Source organism: Anguilla rostrata, chromosome 1, assembly GCF_018555375.3.
Source record: "Anguilla rostrata isolate EN2019 chromosome 1, ASM1855537v3, whole genome shotgun sequence".
NCBI lineage: Eukaryota > Metazoa > Chordata > Actinopteri > Anguilliformes > Anguillidae > Anguilla > Anguilla rostrata.
In genome coordinates, this window is record NC_057933.1 from 44,956,399 (window position 1) to 44,979,559 (window position 23,161).

Below are 23,161 nucleotides of genomic sequence, written 5' to 3' on the forward strand. Positions count from 1 at the left end.
GTGACAAGTGGGCATTCCAAATTGCGGGGTGAAAGTAAAACCCTGGGACGAGAAAGTTTTGATAGATACAAATTAAGTACAAAATCTAAAATTTTGTGTTGTATTGTCCCATCTTGAAAGAAGTTGACGGCCTATCCTGTTAAACACGTCAAGGTGATGTTTTCCATCTTGTTAGCCCTGAGCCAGCTGAAGCCCTTCACCACTGAATTCAATAATGACAGAAAAACATGGCAAAAAGCACCATCTTGGGTTTTCACTCTGACAGGTACAGTGCGTACCAGCATCTTAAGCAAAGTAAGCAGCTTACAGTAATTTAATAAAGGAAGTGAAGCTGGCATACTTGGTTCTGAGAGTCTTTTTTGCATATTTCATAATATGCCCAACTATTTTTTAATTTAACTCTGCAGCGCTAAGTTGAAAGCAAATCTGATTGCGTTCAAGGGGACTGCCAAGTACCGAGAGTTTATCTGTTTCATAGCCATGTGCGTTTAGAACCACTGAAGTATGTGCAGTTAATAAAACCTGATTCAGGATTATATCATGGATAAAAGCGCCATATAAATGCAGTCCATTTATCATGTCATCATTGCAGCTTCAGACAGTAAGTCCATTGAAATAACCAGTCGATTACAAATCAGAAAAGGTGTTTGCTTGGTGAATTTTTAGACTAAGAACAAAGCAGGAATTAATTGGTTAGTTGGAACTTAATGGAACTTAACTTAATGGAAAGTTATCTGCAGATATGTTTTGAATACTGTGCCTTTGCTGCTTCTTAGGCTGTGTTCACACCGCAGGTCTTGATGCCCAGTTCCGATTGTTTGACTGCCTAGTATCTCCTTTTAAAAGTTACCCATATCGGATACCTGTCTTTACATGGTTTATACTTGAAACAACCCGCATACGGATTTGGTTACCGATATGAAGGTAGACAACCACACCGCCATGGCCATTTTGCCTTCTACAATGGACACAAAACGAGACCGAAATAATAATCAACATCATGACAGTGATCATTGCAATGGGAAACATTGGCATATAGCTATCTGTAAATAAGGGATTTGTTTTTGGCTAAGTCTTTTATTTCATAATGTTTACATATTGCTCTAGTTCGATATCTAGTTACTAGGAGGAGTGCATGTGCAGAACCTTTCCCCTCAGAGACTCAGAACGTGGTGCTCATTGTTTACATGCTAGCTGTTCGAATTTTAGCCAGATTCTGTCCTCGGTTTTTTATTTTTTCCTGCCAATTTGAAATCCCTGCAGAGCTGTAGCAGGCCTGTCAGGAGATGTGCAGATTAGCATGCACGTCCTCCCAGACATGTTCTGCCAGCCACTGCTTCAGTTTTCACCCTGCAGTCCCATCTGCTGAGTTACTCAGCGTGTTTCAGTGGTATATCAGGAGCACACTTTGTGTGTAGCCGGTACCGGAAGACTGCAGTTGTCTGGTGGACCACAGGAGTCCCTCTTACCATAGCCTTAACCCCTTACCCTAATCATGTTCCTGGAAAACCCCTGCTGACTGAAGGTCTCCTTACCTGGCAACTCTGCCAGGTGTGCATCGCTCTGTGGTAATTCTGACTGTAGATGGTACTAGCACTGTCATTCGGTGATGCGCAAGGACTACTGGTTTTGCAGGACATTCCACATGGAGGGTGGGTGGGCTTAACTGACATTAATTTTATGAACACTTGCATTAATTGTGATTCTGTTGTTAGTTTTTTTTTTTGTTGCAATTTTGCTGTTCAGATGAATGTAATGTACACCGTGACTTCAGGCAGGTTACAGTTTTCTTATCAACTGTGCAGGGAACACCTGTTGCTGAAAAGAGTGACACAGTAAAATGCCTGTGCATAGGGCTACTGTTGACTACCAGCAGGATTTGACTGTAGGAGGTGCTGGCTTACTGAAATATGCTGGCTTGCTGCGGTGAGCCAATGGTGCTGGTGGTGGATAACATGGCCTGAGGGCATCTGCTCCACTTGTCACCTGGCCGCAGATAAGTTTTTGTTTTGAGACACTGTTTTGACCCAGTTTTGCACCTGAATTACCCCGCTGCGGTTGTGCCCTGTGTCGAAGAAACCTTGAACTAGTGTCACAGCCTGCACGAGACGCCGACTGAAGCTTTTCCTCCACGAGCAGTGTCTCTTCTGAACCTCTTTTCCCTTCATGTCTGGAGCGAGATTGTAATTTTCACACGTATCAGCTGGAACGTGCTGGCAAACGCATGAAATTTGTGTTGCTTATTTTTAGCCCGGCGCTAATAATACCCGCGTCCTCGCGCCGGTGACAGTGGTTAGCATCGACAGCTTCATTGTCGCTCGCCTTGTTTTGCGCTGTCGCTGTCATTACCGTCGTGAAGCGACACCGTTGTCTTTGTTATTAATATTAGTTTTATACAGGCGCTTGAGCTGCCCTTCTCCTCTTCCCCCCCGAGCCTGTTTACCCACAATGTCTTGCCAGTTCAGGAGATTGGCATTAAACCTAGACATTACCTCATCCTCCCGGGCAGACGGCCCATTACGACGCTCAACAAGCCTGCAGGAGCGAAAAACCCAATACCTGGTGATTATGTACACTGTGCTGCGGCGGTGGCTCGCCGCTACCCCCCTCCCCTCCCCCCCCGTCCTTCCGCCAGTCTCTCTGTCCCAGCCCCTCCGTGAGGTGTGCCGCTCTGCGGTGTCTGCTCCCTGTTATGGGGGCAGAAGCGAGCGCGGAGGGGGCGGGTGGTTAGGAGACGGGTGAGCTGCAGCTGGCACCTGCGGGAAGAGAGAGGATTACTCTAGGACTTGCAGTAAGAGGAGGAAGCTCCCTGCTCAGATATCCGGGCCTGCGGGAACACTGCAGTTTCACAAGGCGGGTCCGAGACATTTATTTGCCTCGTCACCAGAGCTCAGAATGAGGAGAAATGCCTGCTAGCTGTAAATATGGGCCGCCATCTCTGCACTGCACATGCACCTTTCTCTGTTTTTTTAATGCTACAGTAAATGCTAACTAAGCACTCGCTAGCTGACACTACAATGTACTCTTATTTTAGACTATTAGTATACGCTGTAGTGTCACTATATAGAATACAGGGGTAAATACTTTGTCCCTCAGTTTGTCTGAATTTGTGACTATACGCTCTTGTCTTGTTCCAGTGGTATCTGTCTCAATAAATAAGTCCGTGTGTCATTTTTGTCCCTTGCACTGTGCTGCCTGCCATGTTGTTTTGATTATTTCAGTGGAGACTTTGTTGCAGTTGCTGGGTCACCTGACTGAAAGTTACTTGACAGCCATGGCTATATTTCCCCACTGTATTAAGGTGGTGTATATGTGTGTGTGTAAAAGAAGGGGGGGAATGAAACAACTTCAAAAATGTCGTAAATTTTGTGACTTAATTTAATGTGACAGTTGATTGATGAAAGCTTGTATTGAGAGATAGAAATTAACTAATTCCATTATCTCAACAGATAATGCTGAAGTGGTGTTTGAGTATTAGTCGTTAATTACATTCTCAGGCGAGAATGTAATGTATCTTTTATGTGCTGCTCTTTAGTGCAGATTCTTGGACAGTGGTGCAAAAAATCAGTTTGCTCCATTGTTGTTTTTAAACTTCATAAATACCTTCATTCATCACTGATTAATTGCTGGCTTGTCTGGTACGTGTACCACCATAGTATGAACGCCAGGTGGAGCTACTAAAATCAACCAAAAACAGGAAGCTTTGCACAATATTTGTCATCTGCAGCTAAGCTCTTAAATACTGTGTAGCAACGGACAAACGGGCAATAAAAACATTAAATTATAGGAGGGATATACTTTTTGGTAAATTTACATAATATGTATTTCAGATGAGTAACGTTAACAGTAATTAAGATATAAGACATATAAAGTGAGTGGCGTTTTTCTGTTAGTTGCTATTAACTATATAAAGTAACATTTTGCTTTGCACTGGCATCTGTCCGCTTATTTTTCGTGCTTATGATGCGGAGATAAAGAATTCTTTCTTAATGAATGCATCTCTATTTATGAAAGCAGACAGTCATCCAGACTGGGGGAGGGTAGGTGGCGTTTGGTATTCAGCGCCTAGTGTTATCAGTCTACTGTCTGCTCTGGGAGTCACGTCGTTCTGCTCCCATGTGTGCTAAATTGTTGGCCCAGAGGTCCCGGGGTCCCTTGTGAAGAAGCGACTGATTTAAATTGTCTGGCACAGTTATTTGGGGGGGGGGGGGGGGTTGCTCGATTACGCTGTTCATTCCTCATATAATGGCATGTGCTCTGTATGCATTAGTGCGTGCATATTGTGCACAAAACTGCGAGATTAAAAAGCTCTACTGTTTCGTATCCTTTAATTCTCTGAATTTTAATTTAAGCGCATGATAAATATAAAAATCCACGACAAAGCCACGACTATCAGTTATATTGCAGATACTGCTCCGTGTTAAGAGGGAATTTTGGATTTCGAGGCAGATGTCCTGGCAACTATCTTGCCTGCCCCTGTGCATTTTTTTTTAACTGCCTAGGTTATTTATAGACTGTAGACGGCTTGGGCAGGAGGGGTCCGACACATGTGCTGAAGAGCTGCTAGACTACGGGGTCACCTCAAGGTTAGCTTCTTCAATGGCTGCCTTGATTGGTCGTGGCTGGCACTAATGAGTGTGTGTAATTCTACCCGCCCCCACCCCCACCGGCAAAAAACACCCCCTATTTCATCGCCATTGTCACCACCAGTCTCTCCTCCGAGTCTGCTCCGAACACCCCCATGTCTGGCCTGAACTGCTGCCTTTTTGGGGGGAGGGGGTGGGGTGTAGCTAAGCCTGCCCACATGATCACGTAACAGCGAACCATTCTTTTGAATGAAGTCGAGAGGAAGGGTTGGAGAAAGACTAGACGACAATATGTTGGACGCTAAATTGCCATAGCGAGGTAGTCAAGTCGATTGCGGCGAGAATGGCGTGAAATAATGCGGGGTCGGAGAGGCAGACTGACAGCGGGCTGCTAGAAAGTTGTCCTCCCGTCCTCAGGGCCGCTGACAGTGGCTCCTCTCGGTATCACTGTTCTTTCGATCCTCATGCAAAACCTAACGGTTCTGGACAGCCCCATCAACTCCAACTCCAATGTCATTTGCTCTTGCAACTGCACCGGATCCCAGCCCCAGGGGATGGAGATATGTAAGTAGTTATGGTCGAAACAGTAGCTTCTAATGCATGTGTAGGACATGTAAAATGTTTAAATGTTTTATAGCGCGAACGATTTTACAAAAGAAATGGTTTTACCGGGAGCCGCTACATTGTGTCAGCGGCAGATGGCTAGCAGTGTGTGTTCGGTGAACCCCCAGCGTCATCTAAATACAGCCGTGCATTTTTCTGAATAGGGATACTGGAAAACCGGTCTGGTTTGAAGGCCGTGCATTTAGACTGCATAATATTTTGTTTTCTGCAGTGCTGTCGATTGTATTTTTAAGTGTAAAACTTTGCGTATAGCCCTGTGCTAATGGATGATGTTGTTATTTTGCGTTTTGGTCTGCTCGAATAGTTGTGATAGCCTAATAAATGTGAGGTAGAATGCCAGTTAATGTAAAGTGATTGTTTGGATTTCTTTGTGTCCCTTAAATAATCACTGTTATTTAAGATTATACCATTAACTATTTGTTTTTATAAATAAAGCATAGCATGTGGTTCTGCTTAGCTATGGTGTCAGATATGATCATCCATGTCTATGAAATGTGATTCGCATGACCCTAACAGAAAGTAGCTGATTCTGGATAGTCAATGTAGGGCAAAGAACCAGGAAATTATTCGTCAAACTCCTGCCCTCGATCTACTGCGTTTAAATAATGCCGAGTTCACATGCGGTTTTTCTAAGGCAAAGAAAATAGCTTTCTTGAGCCTCGCATCTTTTATCGTGATTGCCGGCGTTATTATTGATGTTGTTTTGAATTCTGAATATATTCGATAGAAAGTCAGACATCCCCCCCCCCATTTCCCAGACTCTGTCATGCTTTGAGACTGGACATGATTGCCGGACTGTCTGCATAACATGAAGGACAAAGGGCCTGTAAGAATATGCTAGTGGGAGGTAAAAAGGCTGACAGGGTCTTGGGCCATATGAAACTAGCAGTTATGATAAATGGCCAAAATGTTTGCTAATCGGAGTTGGAATTACAAAAATAGACTTTTGTTCTAGCTCACTGAGAGACCGGTAGGCGCGGGGCCGCTTGCTTTTGGAATCTGCCCGCGTAATGGTGTTGATTTTTTTCTCGTTTTTCTGCTGCAAGAAACATTGTGGGTAGTCGATTGAGATGAAGAGAGTAGTATACAGCAGTGTACGTGAAATGTAACGTTAACAGGTTGCCATAAACAACTAATTAAAGCAGGAAACTTGCCCTGCATCTTATTTTATAAATATATCATTTTTTCTACACATGTATTATTCTTTTCTGAACCCGGGATTAATAATTAAAAAGAATAAAGAAGAAATTTTACTTTAGTGTTTCCCAGTGCATTATTTCAGTTTTAGATTTTTATTTTTAATTCCGTAAGTGGTTGTTTCTGGTCACGGGACTACTTAACCAATTGTCGCTGAGCTTTACAAAACATTGGGTTGTGTAAAATTGTTTTTTTATTTATTTTAGAGTAGTTTGGTGGAAATTGAGTCTCGTTATAAAGGCAAACAATTTTTATGAAAAGTATTAGGCACAGAAAGTTGCTTCATTTATAATTTATTCAGAAGTGTGTGGCATAAAATTGATGTAACTTTCAGTAAAGCATTGTTAATCTGTTAGGTGAAATACAGTGCTTTTTTATTTATTCATTTTAAACTAAGCCTCGTGAAGACATCATTTGTAAATTGACTCGTGAGTGATACAGAACTGTGCAGCCAACAGCTGTTAAACTGGCTGAAGTTTACTCTTGCACTTTTTATTGTTGCTTGTAGTCATCTTAATTGTGTCATTTTGTTATGCTGTGGAGCGTTGGGGTTCTGGAATGTGATGTTTGCATCCTTACATTAACATTCATTAGACTTGTTTTCCTCCATCTTCTGTAAAGGGAGTCCTGGCATCATGTGTGCAACTCTCTGAAGCCTTACTGTCACAATTCTGTATTTCACGTTGCTGTAGAATCACTTGGGTAAAGTCTATGGTTTTGCTTATTGTAGCCTCAGAATTAGTAGTAAATTGCACAACAGGCCAGCATGCCTCTTTCAGAGGGGAAATTTAGGCCTGTATAGGCCTGGTCTCCGGGTGAATCGAGGTTGCAACCATTAAACGAAACAAGAACCACCCACCTGGCCATGTGTAGAACCATTTATGCCCTATCAATATTCATTAGTAGCAGAATTGCCCCCTTTTGTAACTCGTGATTTGAATAATCGCAGTGCTTTTAAACCTTGCATTAGCGTGCAAGCAGGGGAAATTAGTAAGTAAATTGGACATTTATAAAAAAGGACCACTGAATCTTTTAAATGGCCAGCGTTCCATGATTGGGTTGGAGGAACATGCCGAATATTAAGACTTGTGAAAAAGCTTTAATTCTGTCATCAAAACATTTGCCCAATTTATTCATGTGTGGTCGAAGCAGTAAATGGTGTCATGTGATGTCATTGCTAATGGTCTTTTGAACTATACGCTTACCACAGGCAGACTGTATTATGGGTAGGTGTGTGTATCCCCATTAATTTCCTGTGGGGCCCAGGGTCAATTCAGGCAAAACAAGGTAGTAACCAGATACTGAATATTAAGTTTGGCAGATGTGGGTGGATTAACTGAAGCGGTCTTTTAACCAAAATAGCACATGTTCACAATATCATGATCAGATATGAGTGGATATCTATCCCTTTTTCCTCATTTGGAGTTTGGTTTTAGCTGAACATATAGATTAGTGTTCAGCTGCTAGAGTAAAGTAGCCTACCTGAATGGGTTTTGATTTTATAAATGTTTCAAGAACAAATATTTTTCATAATCAGTGGAAGAACTTAGAGACTTAAAATGTGCCTTTGCTGTAGTCGAGTGTTATTGTTTCTTTAGTAATGACCTATTGTCTATGATCATCGAAGACAACCTACAAGGCTTCACAGAACAGGTGGAAGATACTTGAAAGTGTTGCTTGTGTTGCTAATGAACAATAATTTGAGATTTCTGTAGCTCAGTTACAGGGTTAAGGTTACCAATTAGGTTAACTCCGGAGAGATTTATTTATTTTTCTTTAAATATTTTTTTTAATAAAGCAGGCATTTGTTAAGTGTATACTCACCTATAGCATTTGCAGCTGCCTTAAAACTCTGAAGGAAAAGACGTTTTTATTTTTATTTTTTATTTTTACTGATAACTCCCTCATTGAGGTGCTTAATCCATGTATCTTGTACCCCAAAGTTTGCCTGAAGACAACCCATAATGTATTTTGTCATGCCATTATATTTTAAAATGCAAAAATATTTTTCAGTACAATTGAGTCACATTAAATTGGCGTGGAATAACGGCAGTATTCCATTGAACTCAAAGGGTCACATTGCCTCTCATGTATTCCTATCGCCATTTCCAGTACTACCTGAAATTAAAGTTTGCTTTACCCAGTCTTAGGTTCTCAACTTCCTGTGGTTACACTTTGGTATGCCTGAAGCGCCAAATCTGTATGTGTGGAAGGACTGATTCAAGCCTGAGCTAATTTCTCAGGCAAAAATATAGGTTCCTTAGTGGCTCACTCTATAAAGGCTCTACTCTCAGAAGCCGATTGGACCCTATACCCTAGTCTTTTAGTTTGGGATCTGGGCTGTACTGCTGGCCGGCAGTGAGAGGGAGATACAGGTGAATTTTGCGTGGATTTTGTTATCTAAGGTTTTTTAGGGAGCCACCACATTAGCCTCCTCTCAGCAACCTTCCTAATGCACAGTGGTGACCAGCTGTCATCAGCGAGAGGTTAGTCATCTGCAGTTAGGGCCAGGCTCTGCAGTAGCTGTGCTCGTCTGTGCGATGTACTTACACAGGAGGAGTGTAGGCGCTTCGGCCTCGTGTGGGTGTGGGTGGCACAGCAGCGACTTGAGAAGCTCAGCTGGGGATGAAGGAAATAGTAGGGGAAAAAATTGCTGTAAAATAAAAGTGTAAATCCATTGTTTGTGATAAAATAGTTTTTCCCATCCCCCCAAAATCAGAGGGTTGGGGCTCCCAGCAGTGAACAGTGCACTGTTCATTGCTCCCGCTGTTGTGCTTTTATGCAGTTTATTCAGTCAGAAACAAAACATTAAAAATGAGGCAAAGGTTTCAAAAATAAAAGTGCTTTTTTATTTTGTTTTCTTATTTTTCTCTAATTAGTTTCAAAGGGAATATCCGTGTGGGTGGAGCCTTATCTCAGGGCTGAGCTGTCTTTTCCCGTGCAAAGACCTCAGAGCCGGTTGCAGTTGAGTGTTCATAGGAGGGCGATGGTGCTGAGGCCAGACACCCTCGTTGGGAGTCTAACTGCGGCCGGGGAGAGGTCAATTCCAGTTGTTGACGTCCTCGAACCCTTGACACTCCCAGCTGAGACACGCACCGGAGGGCCCGGGGGAGCAAGAGTCAGCCAGCCTTGACATTGGGCATAGATCCTCTTTGTGTCTATATCCACCCCACCCCCACACATCCCCCTCCCCACCATCCCTCACACCGCCTGTGGGACTGGCGGACCAGATTTAGTAGTCCCAGTACGTCGGGGATGGCCCATCACTCAGACGTCTGTAGAGGGGTGGGGGTTGTCTCTGTCTGCGCTCTATTTACTCACGCCGTTTGGCATGTTGGGATTCCCTAATGAATGGCTCTCACAGTCTGGTCCCATCATGAATGGTGCCCCCTGGTCCACTACTGTTGCCTTGTGTGCGCTTGGAATGAAATTTGAGTAGGTTTGACTAATGTCTGTAATTATTTGGATGCCAGCAGATTTTAACACAGAATTATGAAAAATGCAAAAAAGCAAACTCGTAAGGGAATATTGAAGCGATAATAAGTGTCCCTATAATTATGTGAGTATTTATGAAGGATGCATACATGTCTGCATGTGTTTTGTAACCATATTGCTTTGTGCAAGAAAATCTAGTGACCGCAAGGCAAGGAAAGTTTGTTGCAGATTGCTGTCAGGATATTCTTTTGTATGGGTTTCCATTTGTTCCCATTTTTCCACCTACCCACTCTTCTCCCAAATGGTCTCTATAATACCCCCTCTTAGACTCCAGGGCTGACTTCATTCCCACTACCTATTTCCATCATGGGCTTGTTCAGGGTATCTGGTGATTACAGGAAATTGGGAGGGATTACCAAGGGCGAACTAGGGAGATCAGAGACTCCATGGATCTTTAAAGATTGTGTTCTCTACTAGAAGAAAATATAAAACCATAGTATAGGTATAATTATTTTAACACGGTTACAGGCGCTGATAGCAGTCGGCATTTTGGGCAGAGACTTTTGCCCTCATTAGCAATCCAGACGGGAGGATCTGGTCGTCTGACAGTCCTCCGTGGTTCCCCCATTTCTCCAGCTGACCCTAATGAGTGTGAGAGGCCCAACCTATTGTCTGAGGGAGCAGAGCTGCAGTCTGGAGTCTCTTGTCCCGTTCGCCGCCTCCTCTTTATGGAAATTTAGGGAAAGTGACCTTCTGGGCGTCAGCGCTGTTGTTTTTCCACAAACGTGTACTTGCTGTGTTAGCAGGATGTTTGTTGTTGAAACAGCAGTCAGTTATACAAGGAGTAACCAAGCATTAAGGACGCTGAATGCTGATGTCTGAAGTGTCTGGTATTCTATTGGTGGTGGTGGTGGTGGTGGGGGTGGTTGAGTAACTTGAGTGTTCTGAGGTTAGTTTTGTTTCTTCTGAAAAAGCATGTTGGTGAGTAAAATCCAAAAGGATGGCAAAAATGTGAAATTTATCAGGACATTGGTAAAGCGTGGAAAGATGTGAACAATTCACTGGCACCTGTGAATATGTCAGACACTATGAGGAGGGTCATACAGGATGCATTTAGGCACAGTCCTGATCCAAAGGACTGGGGGTTGGGGTCAAATCGTCTGCCGGTTGATAAAATCATATCAGAGGGCTTCAGGGTTGTGTATTGGTTGAGATACGTGTGAGAATTAATGTAATGTCTGTAGTGCAGTGGAGATCCAATAGCCTGGATCAAATCTGCACAGTGCAAGTTCTGACTGCGGCTGAGAGTCCTGTGGGACTTGATCATAGTGGAAAGGGAAGATGTAGAATCTGGAAAAGGGTGATTTGATGTGTGAGCTTGAGCTAACTGCGATCTCAGAAGTTCTACCCAGTTCTAGCTAGCATTTTGCGATTGATAATTTGTGGAGTTGGGCTGAGTTGTCACCTTCAGTTGGAGCCCCACCTGCCCAGTATAATGATTCGTTGGAAGTAATTCACCGAAATAGCAGACTTGTCTCTCATCAGTGTGTCAAACTGGTGAAGCTCATCATATCATGTGGTTATGAGCCTCACAAGTGAGACTAGCACAAAGCATCTTCTCGCTCATTGCAGAGTTCTCAGTTTTGTCATAGAGTAGCCAGTTAAATGGAAAAAGTAGCTAGCTCAGGTATTTGGGGGCTTGATCCCCTGGAGAACATTTTGGGCAATGGGAGGGGGGGGTAATTTGGTAGCCTCTGACACATTCTGATTTCTTTGTTCTCTTTTATATTGAATTAAAGTTCTAAGGTTTGCAGAATATGGCTGCCCTCTCTTGTCAAGGCTATCTACACTAACACTTAACAAAAGGGAAAATTAATAGGCCTGCATCTGCTAAAATCACTAGTTGAATCACATTAAGTCCAAATATCATTTCTGAATCATGTTGCAAAAATGTGGCATTGGAAATACAGAAATATTTTCTAAAAACCTTTTACTTTTCTTCTGAAAGAAAGAAAAGAGAGTCATCTGACTTGGGCCAGCCTCGCTCTTCCTTTTTGATGACAAGATCTTTCATTTTACTGCCTGAACAAAGAACGCAAGTGTTAAACCTCATGTTTTGTCTCGCTCTCCTGAACAATCTATACAGCTAAAATTCTTTATATGTCACACCACATACATACACATACGCACATACATACTTACATACACGCACACACACATACATACATGTATGCATACAGACGAGTGACAAACTAAAGGAAAAACCTGAATAAATGAGTGGAGAAACATAACAAAGGCAGATGCTTCCAAACCTGTGTACTACATGATACATTTAAGCAATTAACATCCTGTCATGCTCTGTGGCATGTAGCTATAAAAAATGCTGAGCAGGTTCAGTTGACCTTGATTTGGAATCAAGACGGTAAAAGGAAAGGATCTAAGTGACTTTGAAAAAGGGTTCATTGGGGCATGGATGGCGGGTGCTTCAGTCACAAAGACTGCTCAACTGGCTAATGTTTCAATAGAAACAGTGTCTGAAGTGACATCTGCATTTAGATCTATGGGAAAGACATCAGTAAATAGAGTCTGAAGTTGTGGTTGAAAGCACATATTCGATGACCGTGAAGCTCGGGCATTAGTGCAATTTGTAAGGAAAAACAGAAGAGAAACTATTCCTCAGGTCACTGAGAATCGTAGGGTTGCAGTGCTTTAAACCCCTCATTACAAAGACGAATGCACATTTTAGAGTTCAGTGGTGCAAAAGCTATAGGCACTGGTCTACAGAGATGTGGAAAAAAGTGATATGGTCAGATGAGTCATCCTTCACCATATTCTCAACAAGTGGGCGAGTGCATGTGTGCCATAAACCAAGAGAATGTTACAGGCCTGAATGCTTGACCCTTACAGTGAGGGGGTCTGGTGACACTGTTATGCTGTGGGGGGCATTTTCCTGGCATGGTTTGAGTGCACTTATCCCCTTAGAGGGAAGGGTCACTGCAAGGCAATGCAAAGTTTTTCCTATACCTTTATCTCATGATGAAACATTTCTGTCTTGATGGGCGTTGTCTCTTCCAGGATGAGGAAAACACCAAATGAGGGAATATCTTTTGAAAGAATGGTGTTCCATCCCTCCAGTTGAGTTCCTGAGAATCTATGCCAAGGCGCATTGAGACTGTTCTGGCAGCTTGTGGCGGTCCAACACCTTTAAGACATTTTATTTAGTTTTTTCCCTTTAATTTGTCACTCGTCTGTATATCCATACATACGATTAATGTATAAAGCTGGATATTTTACTGAAGCGGCTCAGTTGAAGAACCTTGCTTAAAGGTACAACAGCTGCGCCCAAACCAATAACCTTGGAGTTTCTGGCCCAGTTCCCTAACCAGTATCCTATGCTGCCACCGCACGTAGCGAGGAAAAAATGTGCGGATGCTTGTGCACATTTGTTGGGTATACATTCTTATGAATTGACAAGCCTGTTGCCGAAATGCCGGTTTTGATTAACCATTTCAATCGAGGGGAAATAAACTTCATACCATTTTATAAAATTTTATTTCCGGTTTGTCAGTAGCGTCACTGAAGTACTTTACTCAGTTTGAAAAATTGTTGTTAAAATGTTCTTTTCTTAAAACGATGTTTCATGCTATGTACTTTTCCAGTGTAATCTATAGGAACATTACAGGCTGTTGCGAAACCTTACCCTAGCACTTCAAGAAATGGTGCTTTTTAAAATTTAGCAAGAACTTCTCGCTATACTGTTAGTTTGCTGCTTCTCTGTGCCAGTCTAGCAACACTTATGCCAGGGTAGACTCTAACATTTGCAAGAAATCCTATTGGCCAAGCTGTTTAGTGTGATCTTCTGTATTAGGGCTCAATAATCCCTTCTTAAGGAGAACATGAGGGCTTTTTTTCCTGTTCACATTTTCTGCTTTTGTTTGTAATTTTAAAGAGGCTATTATTTCGATTCCAAGGATCTGTGACCCGTGTGACAAAACCACTGCCTTAACTGTCTGTTGTTGGTATAATGTTTACTGCATAATGCCTTTTAATTAGGTGACTTTGTCCATGCTGTGACTGTTGTGTCTGAACTTAAGATTTTCTTATGTTCGCTAATTGTGTCAGTTAGGCATGCCCAAAAGTTTTGGTTGTCAGTGTATCTTGATATCTTCTACAGCACACGTGCTTATTCTATCTCAGTTATAATTATATATCACAGTTCATTATTTACTTTGTCGATTCGTTTTTCTTAATTAACAAAGCCAGACATTGAACAGTTTTCCCTTTTTAAAACCATTTTTCACACATTGTAAATATTTAGAACTGCATGGATGGCATACAATATCAGGTGTGTAGCTGTCTATCATATAATGTTGCCTGTACTCAGAAGGATTACAATAGGAAAGAGTTTGGCCTTCAAATGGATCCTTCATTAAGCATCCACATAAATGGCCTTGCTTGGACTAATTTGTAAAACTCATTGAAATAAACTAACCTAAATCTGCATTAAGTGTGCAGGCAAGCCATCATCTTTGAGCTACAATTCACAAAAGTCAGTATGTAAAATGTTCGTTGTTGGCATGAACTCTTGAAAAAATTCAGCTACGCTGTTGCGTAACAACGCTTCTTATCTGCAAATTGATTGAGGTGCATCACAAACTTGTGCTATACTGGCATGCTGTAACTTGAAGGATGATGCAAATGGAGGTGGCAAGTTTGTCATAGTGTATTTCCTGCCTATAAATTGGTATCTCATTATCTACCCCAACACAATCTCCTGTTTTTAAAAACAAGGCGAACCGCACAGTTGAACTGGCCTGTTTACTGGAGGGAGCATATAATTAGTCACAGATGGTAACATCCTCAAACCGTTTACCACTTGGTGCAAGGACGTGGAAGTGCTCTGTTATCGGATTCAGAACATTCAAATGAGCCTTTTGAAGGAAAATGTGATGCGTCCTCTTGCTGAGGTGAATTGTCAAGTGCACTCGATCAATGGGCAAATCAAACTACCGTAGCTACGTTTCAAGAGCCAGCAACGTCAAAATGGTTTGTATATCATGTTCACATCACAGTGTACAGATTTGCTGCCATTTCTTAAAACGCGGCAGTTTTGTTATTTAATATCATAGCGCAGCGTCAAACTAGTATAGCACTTGACCCCTTGCGGTCACCATATTAAATCAATGTTACCAAGTGACTAAGCATGCTTTTCTGCCGCTGTGGAAGTCGCTGTGTCTGCTGTGGGCGTTTACCTCCGCGAGTGCATTAACGCAGATGTAATGAATTGGTTCAAAAGGTGGCTTGTGGAGAGTTTCAGCACTGGGAGGGGAACATTGGCATTCACTCAAAACACTTAAGTGGCGGATTCAAGAAGCCGGCGTCTGCACCGTGTCACCGTTTGGAGGGTGTCGGGACTCAAAGAGCCCTGCTACAGGTGTGCGAGGCGGCTTTTGCCGTCTGGATGATCGGTTTTTTTTTGGAACGGATCCACGGCTTGATGAGAGCGAGAATCCCAGACGCTCGCACGTGGCGGTGTTTCTGCATCTGCACCAGCAACCACACGATGTTGCCGATCAAGTTTTGATAAACTGTTCATAGACCCTCTGTGAATAATTGATACGGATCTGTGTTGCGGCTCCGGTTAGCGCTCGACTGTCAACCTCCGCCTCTCCCAGCTGTTCGAGGGTTGAGCTTGTGAATTCAGCTCCTCTGCGTATTTTCTGGCACACTAAAGTATTTCTTCAATCCACGAAGCGTGTGATGTTTCGCCTATGGTATTGTTTTTCTGGATAATGGCTGTCCTTGCCGCAGGTGACGACTGGCAGTTATTGCAGCGTAACATCCTGGTGTCTTTTTAAAAAACATTTTATTAAGCCCACTTTTAACCAGTTTCTCTTGGTTCTTCTGTCTAGAACAGTACAGAAGGGTCTATATGGTGGTGTCTTCAGAGCCCTTGGACCCTTGATTCAGGGACATGCCCTACTTTGACTGTGGCCTAGCAGCCCCATGGGGCGACATATTATTTGTCATCGTCCACTGAGGGAGGGAGGGTTCTGGTCAGTAGGGTTTCTCCTCTGCACTGACTTTGCACAGTGAACACATAGGTCATCTGGTGAAAAGAAGTAGTGACTGGCTGCTCTTTTTGGCGGACACTGCTCTTGCAAATTTACTAAGGACATTGTGGTGACAGGATAGGCGTTGGCTGCAATTAGGCATTCCAAATCAGGGTGGGGTAGTGTGGGGGAATAAAAAAAGAAAGCACAGCAGTAATGTTCCAGCAAACTCACTGCTTTCACCTCAATTCTGCCTCCGATGACCTCATATGCCTTTCTTTTGAGCCTCGTCCTGTTGAAAGCATATCTGTTTGTGTCCAGTCATTGTGAGAATTATCCTCTTTACCGTCTGTGAACCGCAGGAGGCAAGATGCGGCCTGTCTCGCTTCTGCAACAGTCCCATGAGCCTCTGGGAGTGCAGCTGGCTCCCAGATTGCAGCGTTCCACAGTAAAGGGTGGAGACAGGAAAAGCACAGCCTCTCATCACAGCTCCCCCCCCGCACCCCCACCGCAACTACTGACTCCGTTTATTTATTGAAGTGGGGAGCGGAGCTGGCGGACGGAGAGTGGCTTGGCTCATGATTTTATATCAGGGAAAGAAAAGTGCGTGCTGTGACTTCCACACCCTTCTCCCCCCACATCTGCCTTTTCCTCCACAGCTGCTGCCCCCCCCCCATGATGTTGGTTTAACTGTTGTGGTTTGAAAATGTCACATTTAATTTTTTTCTTCATCTTAAACTGTCTTAAAAAAGAACCCCTTCCTTCCTTCCTTCCTTCGCTCAGTAGAAATGTAGGTTCAGCAGTCTGGCCACTGAGGAGGGTTTAGGAGGGTCTAGCTTTTATTTGAACATTACCAAGGTGATTTTTATTTCTAATCCTGCCTTGAGACTTCCCTTTATCACTGTTGCATTCAACGCTAAAAGCTCACAGGAATCTGACTGGCTTATTCTGAAAGTTAAGCATGCGGTTTTTCTCTGTGGAGCTTGGGGTGTGATAAACCTGTGCATGAAGTCCGTCGAAGCAGTTCTTGAGTCACAGTTCAAGTTCATCACAATGGAAGCTTATTTGACAAATGAGGACCTGCCAGAAATGGAAGTCAGTTGCAGTCGACCCATGCTGAAAACAAAAGTGTGATTTGCTGTTAGCATATGGAGAAAAAAAAACAGCCTTGTGTTAATCACAATGTAATAAAAGATTTACTTCCTCTGCATGACGCCTGTCTCCATACTTGAGCTCACCTATTATGAGCGTTTAATGAAAGCCGTAAACAGGTTTCTCTTTGGGTAGCGCCGTTTCGTGTTTAGAAGAATGAATCTGTGTGGTAAACCTGCGTTTGTTCTCTCTGCCTTTGCCTTGAGATCAGACGGTTGCTTTACAGAGCTTTGTAAAAATCCGTCTGCCGTGTCTGTCTTGTTTTTTTTTTCATTTTTTTTTTTTCCCCCCCAGACCTAGATTTGCCGGCTCGTTCGGCGGCGGCGCAGCAGGGTGCCCGCCTGGCGGAGCGCCGCGTTCTTTTGCCATGCGCACTTTGCTCCGCGCCTTTGATTCCAGAAAGGCTACCTGTAAGAATGACGCTCGGGGAAAAAAAAAAAAAAAAGCATCTGCCGTAGACAAAGATTAACCCTCGGCTTGATGGAAACGTCGACTGAATTTTCACGACAGCCCTTGAAAGGCACCGGAGACTGCGACGCCGATCTTGTCCTGCGCTTCTGAACGATCTGATTATTGTAGCGACAGCGTAGGGCCGTGGCATGGGGGAAAAAAAAAAAGGATTCATCGGCCTCAACTGCGGTGAGAAGGTGTTGAATCATGCGAGACCCTTGGTTGCTTGCATGATAAGCAGCGATAGAAGTGGAGGTCCTGGCACTGACTCACGGCCTGTTCGCCAGGCTGGCGCGCGTGCCGGAACTCATCGGCGGCGCCGCATCCTTCCAGGATCCTCCGCAGCGTGATACGGAAAACCTGGGTATTTCAACTGCATGGGATGGCAGCAAAAATCATGACTGAAATGAATAAGCATCAACAGAACAGGTTGACATGAAACAAAGTTACGCAATAATTGAAGGTGCGCACTTAATAGTTTTTACATTTTGTTCAGAAATATTAGCTTATATCTATACTGAAACATGCAGCCAGTTTTTTTTATTTTGTGTTGTGTATGTATGTATATTTATGAATTATTAATTTTAAGAATGATTTTCTTAATTTTGTTGGGGAATTGTGCTACCTGGCTGCACAATGGTACCACTGGCTTCAATGCAGTGCTCAGCTGTTAAAACACAATAAATAGTGCGTTTTAAAATATATATATATATAAACGAAATGAGCCCCCAGCCATGGCCTACAGCAGGAGGTGTTGCTGCATTGTGTGCAGCGGCAGGAGGCAGGCCCTTCTCCGAGGAAAGGTAGCTGCGACTTCAGCAGGTGGTGTCTGGGATCAGGCAGTCTGAGCCTCAGCACAGTCTTACCAGGAGGCTAAATAATTCAAGGAAAGTCTGTGTTATGACACAGAGCGTCTAGACATGTCTGGAGCCTGTATCGAGAGGTCTCTAATACGGGCGCTTTATCTGAGATTAGAAACAGGTCAGCAGGGAGGGCTATGGTGAGGTGAGAAACACAGCACAAAGGGATTGCCCTGTCCCACTACAAATATGATTAAACACAGGTCCTTTCACCCCTCCCCCATCCACCCCCCCCTCCTCTTCCCCACTCCCACCCTCCTCTTCTGCATTTAATGTCTTCTAGCCTGAGAAGTGCAGGTTTATTTTTTGTTGTTGTTTGTTTTTAAATTTTTTACTTTGCTTGCACTTCAGAGCGAAGACTGCATGGGGTGTTTCTTGTCTGGGTCATGAAAGGGAGCGTTTGTTTCCCAGACGGTGTTTTGTCTAGCTTTTTTCGCTTTGTTTTTGTTTTCTTTGTTTCGTTGGATTTCTCCTGTCTCCTGTCTCAAGTGCCAGATGACCGTAGTGACTCCAGCTGCAGTTCAGCTGGCCCTGGGCCAGCACGCTCAGTTCAGGTTACGCCACCTCCACCTGAATGTGGCCCAAAGTAGGCCAGGTACGGTCACCTGGATCGGTATAATCTGGCCAAAACGAGCTGGGGAGGAATATCTGACAAGCTTTGGTATACTTTTACAAGAATGGTTCCAAAATGTTCGTGGGCATTAAATTACTAGTCTAAAATTGACTAGTCTTGAAAACAGGGTGATGGTGCTTTCTCCATCAGGGCTCCCTAGATTGTGGAATGACCTGCCCAAGGCTGGCAAATTTAGTATCTTTTAAATCACTTTTAAAAGCACACTTACTTTGGTCTGCTCTTACCTGATCTTTTATTTGTGACTTGTTTTATTGCATTTTATTGCCAAGATTTTATCTGAGAGTTTTACTTTGACTTGTATTGGGGAATTGTCTTTGTTTTTGATTGCTCTTTTAGTCTTTTAGTCTGTTAGTCACGCATTTTACTCTCTAGCTGTCATTAAGTGCTACATGAAGTTATTATTATTATTATTATTATTATTATTATTACTTTCACAAATCCAATTAAGTGTTTTGATAGAATACCTACTCACAAATACTCACATGCACCATCCAGCAACTTTTGGCTGTTGTGATGAACACACTAATCTGTTAACTAAATCTGTGAGTTTACTGACTTCTCTGTTTCAAAGAATAGTTTCAGGGGGCAGTTTTTGAAACGTTAAAAACTTAGCATTCATATTTGAATCTCTATCATTAACTGGACTGCACATTATACGTTGATACAAAGGGGATAAATAAATATGAATTATATTGTGGATAGCAGTTTTACTATTGCATTTATTTTAGGAGAATATGTGAATGGGTTCTTTCGTGGTATCTTTTTCAGAAATCAGAGAAATTCTTCATTTTATAATAAATGATAACTATGTTCTCTTTTGGTATTTGTGTTAAAAATCTCTAGTAAACGGAGGTAAAGTTTATTTCATAATAATAAAGTCTGTTAGAGTGAAAAGTAAGTTACTGTTGCATCAGAATCGTTTGCATGAATGATAATGTAAATTCCCCATGTGGCATTTATAGTGCGCCAAGTTTTTAATGGCAGAAAATTTGCAATTAGTACGTAATCCGATTAGTGAATAGCAGCGCAGTACTGTCTATAAAACATTTTTCTGGAATTGAAAATTATTTGAGCTTCAGTTTCATTGCTTTCACATTTAGTGCAACTGAGACAGTCTAGTTGCATGGGAAAATCTGGGATCATTCAGCTATGAGGAAGCTGGACTTTGTCCCCTCTCAAGTCTGCGTGGTGTATGGTACATGCTGTTCCGGGTGTGTACTGTGTGAAGCTAGGCAAAATGTGGAAATACATGTTTTATGATGGCATTTGCCTTCTGGCCTGCGTGTGTCAGTGAGGATTTGAGTGTGCGGGGGTGTCTGTGAGGCTTTGTGGTGTGTGTGCGTGGTTGGTGGGCGTATGTGGGAGGTGTGAGTGTAAGGGGTTGGTAGGTGTATGTGGGAGGTGTGTGTGTGTGTGTGTTCGAGCGTGTGTCTGAGGGATTGGTGGCTGTACGTGCGAGGTGTGTGTGTGTGTGTGTGAGGGGTTGGTGGGTGTATGTGCGAGGTGCGTGTGCGTGTGTAGGGGGGTGTGCAGACAGTGGGGATGAGAGCACGGGTGCTCCTCTGTTACTTCCGTGACTCACTCCGGGCTGTCAGGAGTATTTCAAAATCAGGCAGCTTATTGTTCTCCTCAGCCACAGCTCCCCCCGTCTGGCACATTCTCTCTGTGAAACCTGCTTGGCTCCCAGTCTCCTGCCCACGTAGCTTGTCAGGTTGTGCCTGTGCCTTTGTTCGTTGGCTTGGTGAAACGGTACAGATAGCGGGGGGGGAAGCGAGTCTCTCACACAGATCTCCATAGTGGCTTTGTTCTAAAATAAGCCAGTGCTGCAGTCTCAACCCAGGCTGTTAATATGATTAGGGTACTTTGCTCGCGCCGCTGCGACCATAACCATCGGAAAATCCCGTCGCTTTCAAGGCTGTGTGGGTGCATGCTGCCCATCGATGTGTGTGTGTGTGTGTGTGTGTGTGTGTATATATGTGTGTGTGTGTGTGTGTGTGTGTGTGTGTGAAGTCCCCACTCTCCCCACTCTGAACACGAATGAGGGCCTGAGTCTTGGACCAGTGTTTTTTTTTTTTTTTTTTTTTTGAGGACAGTGCTAACTTCTTCAACAAGACACTTAAGGTGACAGATGTGGCCCCGCTACTCTCCTGTGTCCTTGTATTAGATCAGTTGGCTCCTAATTACACTTCAGCGGCCTCTGTTGTTTATGCCCGTTGTAAATTTAACTGTTGTTGCTTCTTGATGGTCTGGAAGCCCCTTCCTGGCTTCAGGAAGTATTTTCTCTGCGCTTGGCAAACCTGTATTCATGCTTACTTACTGTGTGCTGTAGCCCACAATATTTTACTCTAGTGGTCCAGTAGTGGCGTGCGGTATACAGCACCTGAAATAGAGGATGATTTGCATTTATATTATGGCTGAAAGTTCAAGTTATAGTATTTTTTTTATTATTGAAAGGGTTATGGAATCCAGCAGCAAGTTCTTGACTTCCCACAAATGTTTTACGACCTTATTGTCTTGCTAATTATTTAATGGGTACAAACATCCCAACCCTTTCACTGATACAGCAAGTTCAAAAGATCCTTTCCAGATATGTTTGGTTGGGTTGAAGTCAGGACACCAGCCAAGTGCGTGCAGTGAGTTTAGAATGAGAGAATTATACTTTTGGTTCTTTAAAGTTGCCATTAATTTCAGGCATTCCAGTGGAAAGCCTCTCATTGTTGATAACTAAACAAATTAAACCTACATTTGTTAGGACTACTACCAAAAAATGTTATCATGCCTTGGGTAGCCCTAGCTGTCTATAATACAGTACGATATAAATTATTACAAATTAAATGCAATAATTTGAAGACAATTAAAAGACAAATTAAATATGTAAATCTGCAGATTTTTTCAACTATATTGATGTGATGGCCCAATATTAGGATAGCCATGGGTATTGGTTGGAATATGTGCATGAACCTTTTCTGGACATGATTCTTTTTCTAAATCTTTTTCTGGAGAAATGATTAGCCGGACCATTCTGTGTATATGACACACATTTCTAATCTTTATTTGGAACGCTGGGAAACTGCAGTAATTCTACTCTAGTGTACTCTGCCTTTATTTTGTAGCATTTTGTGACACTTTTGAGATGATATCCTTGACAGTAATTCATTGGGTCGTAGTCATACTAATGTCCTGTTTCCTGTTTCCTGTTTCTGTGTGGTATCTTTCCTGTTCTCTTGCGTGGAAAAATAATCCAGACTGTGGGCTGTGTGTGTGTGAGGTCGTACTTCTGTTGTTTTCTTGGCCCATCCCTCTCTCTCCCCCTTTCTCTCTCTCTCTCTCTCTCTCTCTCTCTTTCCCTTTCTATCTCTCTCTCACTCTCTGTCTGTCTGTTTCTCTCTCTCCCTCCCTCTGTCTGTCTCTCTCTCTCTTTCCCTTTCTATCTCTCTCTCATTCTCTCTGTCTGTCTGTCTCTCTCCCTCCCTCTTTCTGTCTGTCTCTCTCTCTCTCTTTCCCTTTCTATCTCTCTCACTCTCTCTGTCTGTCTCTCTCTCTCTCTCTTTCCCTTTCTATCTCTCTCTCACTCTCTGTCTGTCTGTTTCTCTCTCTCCCTCTCTCTGTCTGTCTCTCTCTCTTTCCCTTTCTATCTCTCTCTCACTCTCTGTCTGTCTGTCTCTCTCCCTTCCTCTCTCTGTCTGTCTGTTTCTCTCTCTCTCCCTCTCTCTGTCTGTCTCTCACTCTCTTTCCCTTTCTATCTCTCTCTCCCTCTCTCTGTCTGTCTCTCTCTCTCTCCCTCCCTCTCTCTGTCTGTCTCTCTCTCTCTCTCTCCCTCTCTCTCTCTCTCTGTGTCAGTGGCCTCACTGCCAGGTCGCTGTTTAGGAGGCCCGCCGTTCCGGGCCCTCGCCGGCAGAGCCGCCGAGCCGTCCGTTGCCATGGCGACGGCGGCAGCGCTGCCTGGCGGGGCCGGCGTGAGCTCAGCAGGCCGGTCTGGGAGGAGGACGGGAGGAGGGGGCGGGGTCCGCTGATATCTGGGACAGAGATTCTGTGCGGCTGTCCAGAACTCTGCTGTGCCGTGCATGTCGCCCGGAGACCGGGGTGATGCCACGCCCCGCCGGAGAAAGGTGCCGCGCGCGGCCGCTTGGCTACGCCGCCGCTCACCCCTTCCACGGCGCCGATGCGGTC

At 43.5% G+C, this 23,161-nt stretch overlaps 1 protein-coding gene across 2 annotated transcripts in view; it reads left to right on the top strand.

The window, feature by feature from the left end:
- The window catches only part of LOC135239835 (low-density lipoprotein receptor class A domain-containing protein 4-like), a 105,052-nt gene that overhangs the window by 67,837 nt on the left and 14,054 nt on the right, over nucleotides 1–23,161 (top strand). Inside the window, exon 1 of one of the 2 annotated variants that reach the window (XM_064308830.1) lies at nucleotides 4,278–5,150. The exons of the other annotated variant lie outside the window; for it this stretch is intronic. Within the exon in view, the coding sequence (XP_064164900.1) occupies nucleotides 5,051–5,150 (100 nt within the window). The 5' untranslated portion in view covers nucleotides 4,278–5,050. Of the gene's footprint in view, nucleotides 1–4,277; nucleotides 5,151–23,161 lie in introns of those variants that run through there. 2 annotated transcript variants of the gene reach the window in all.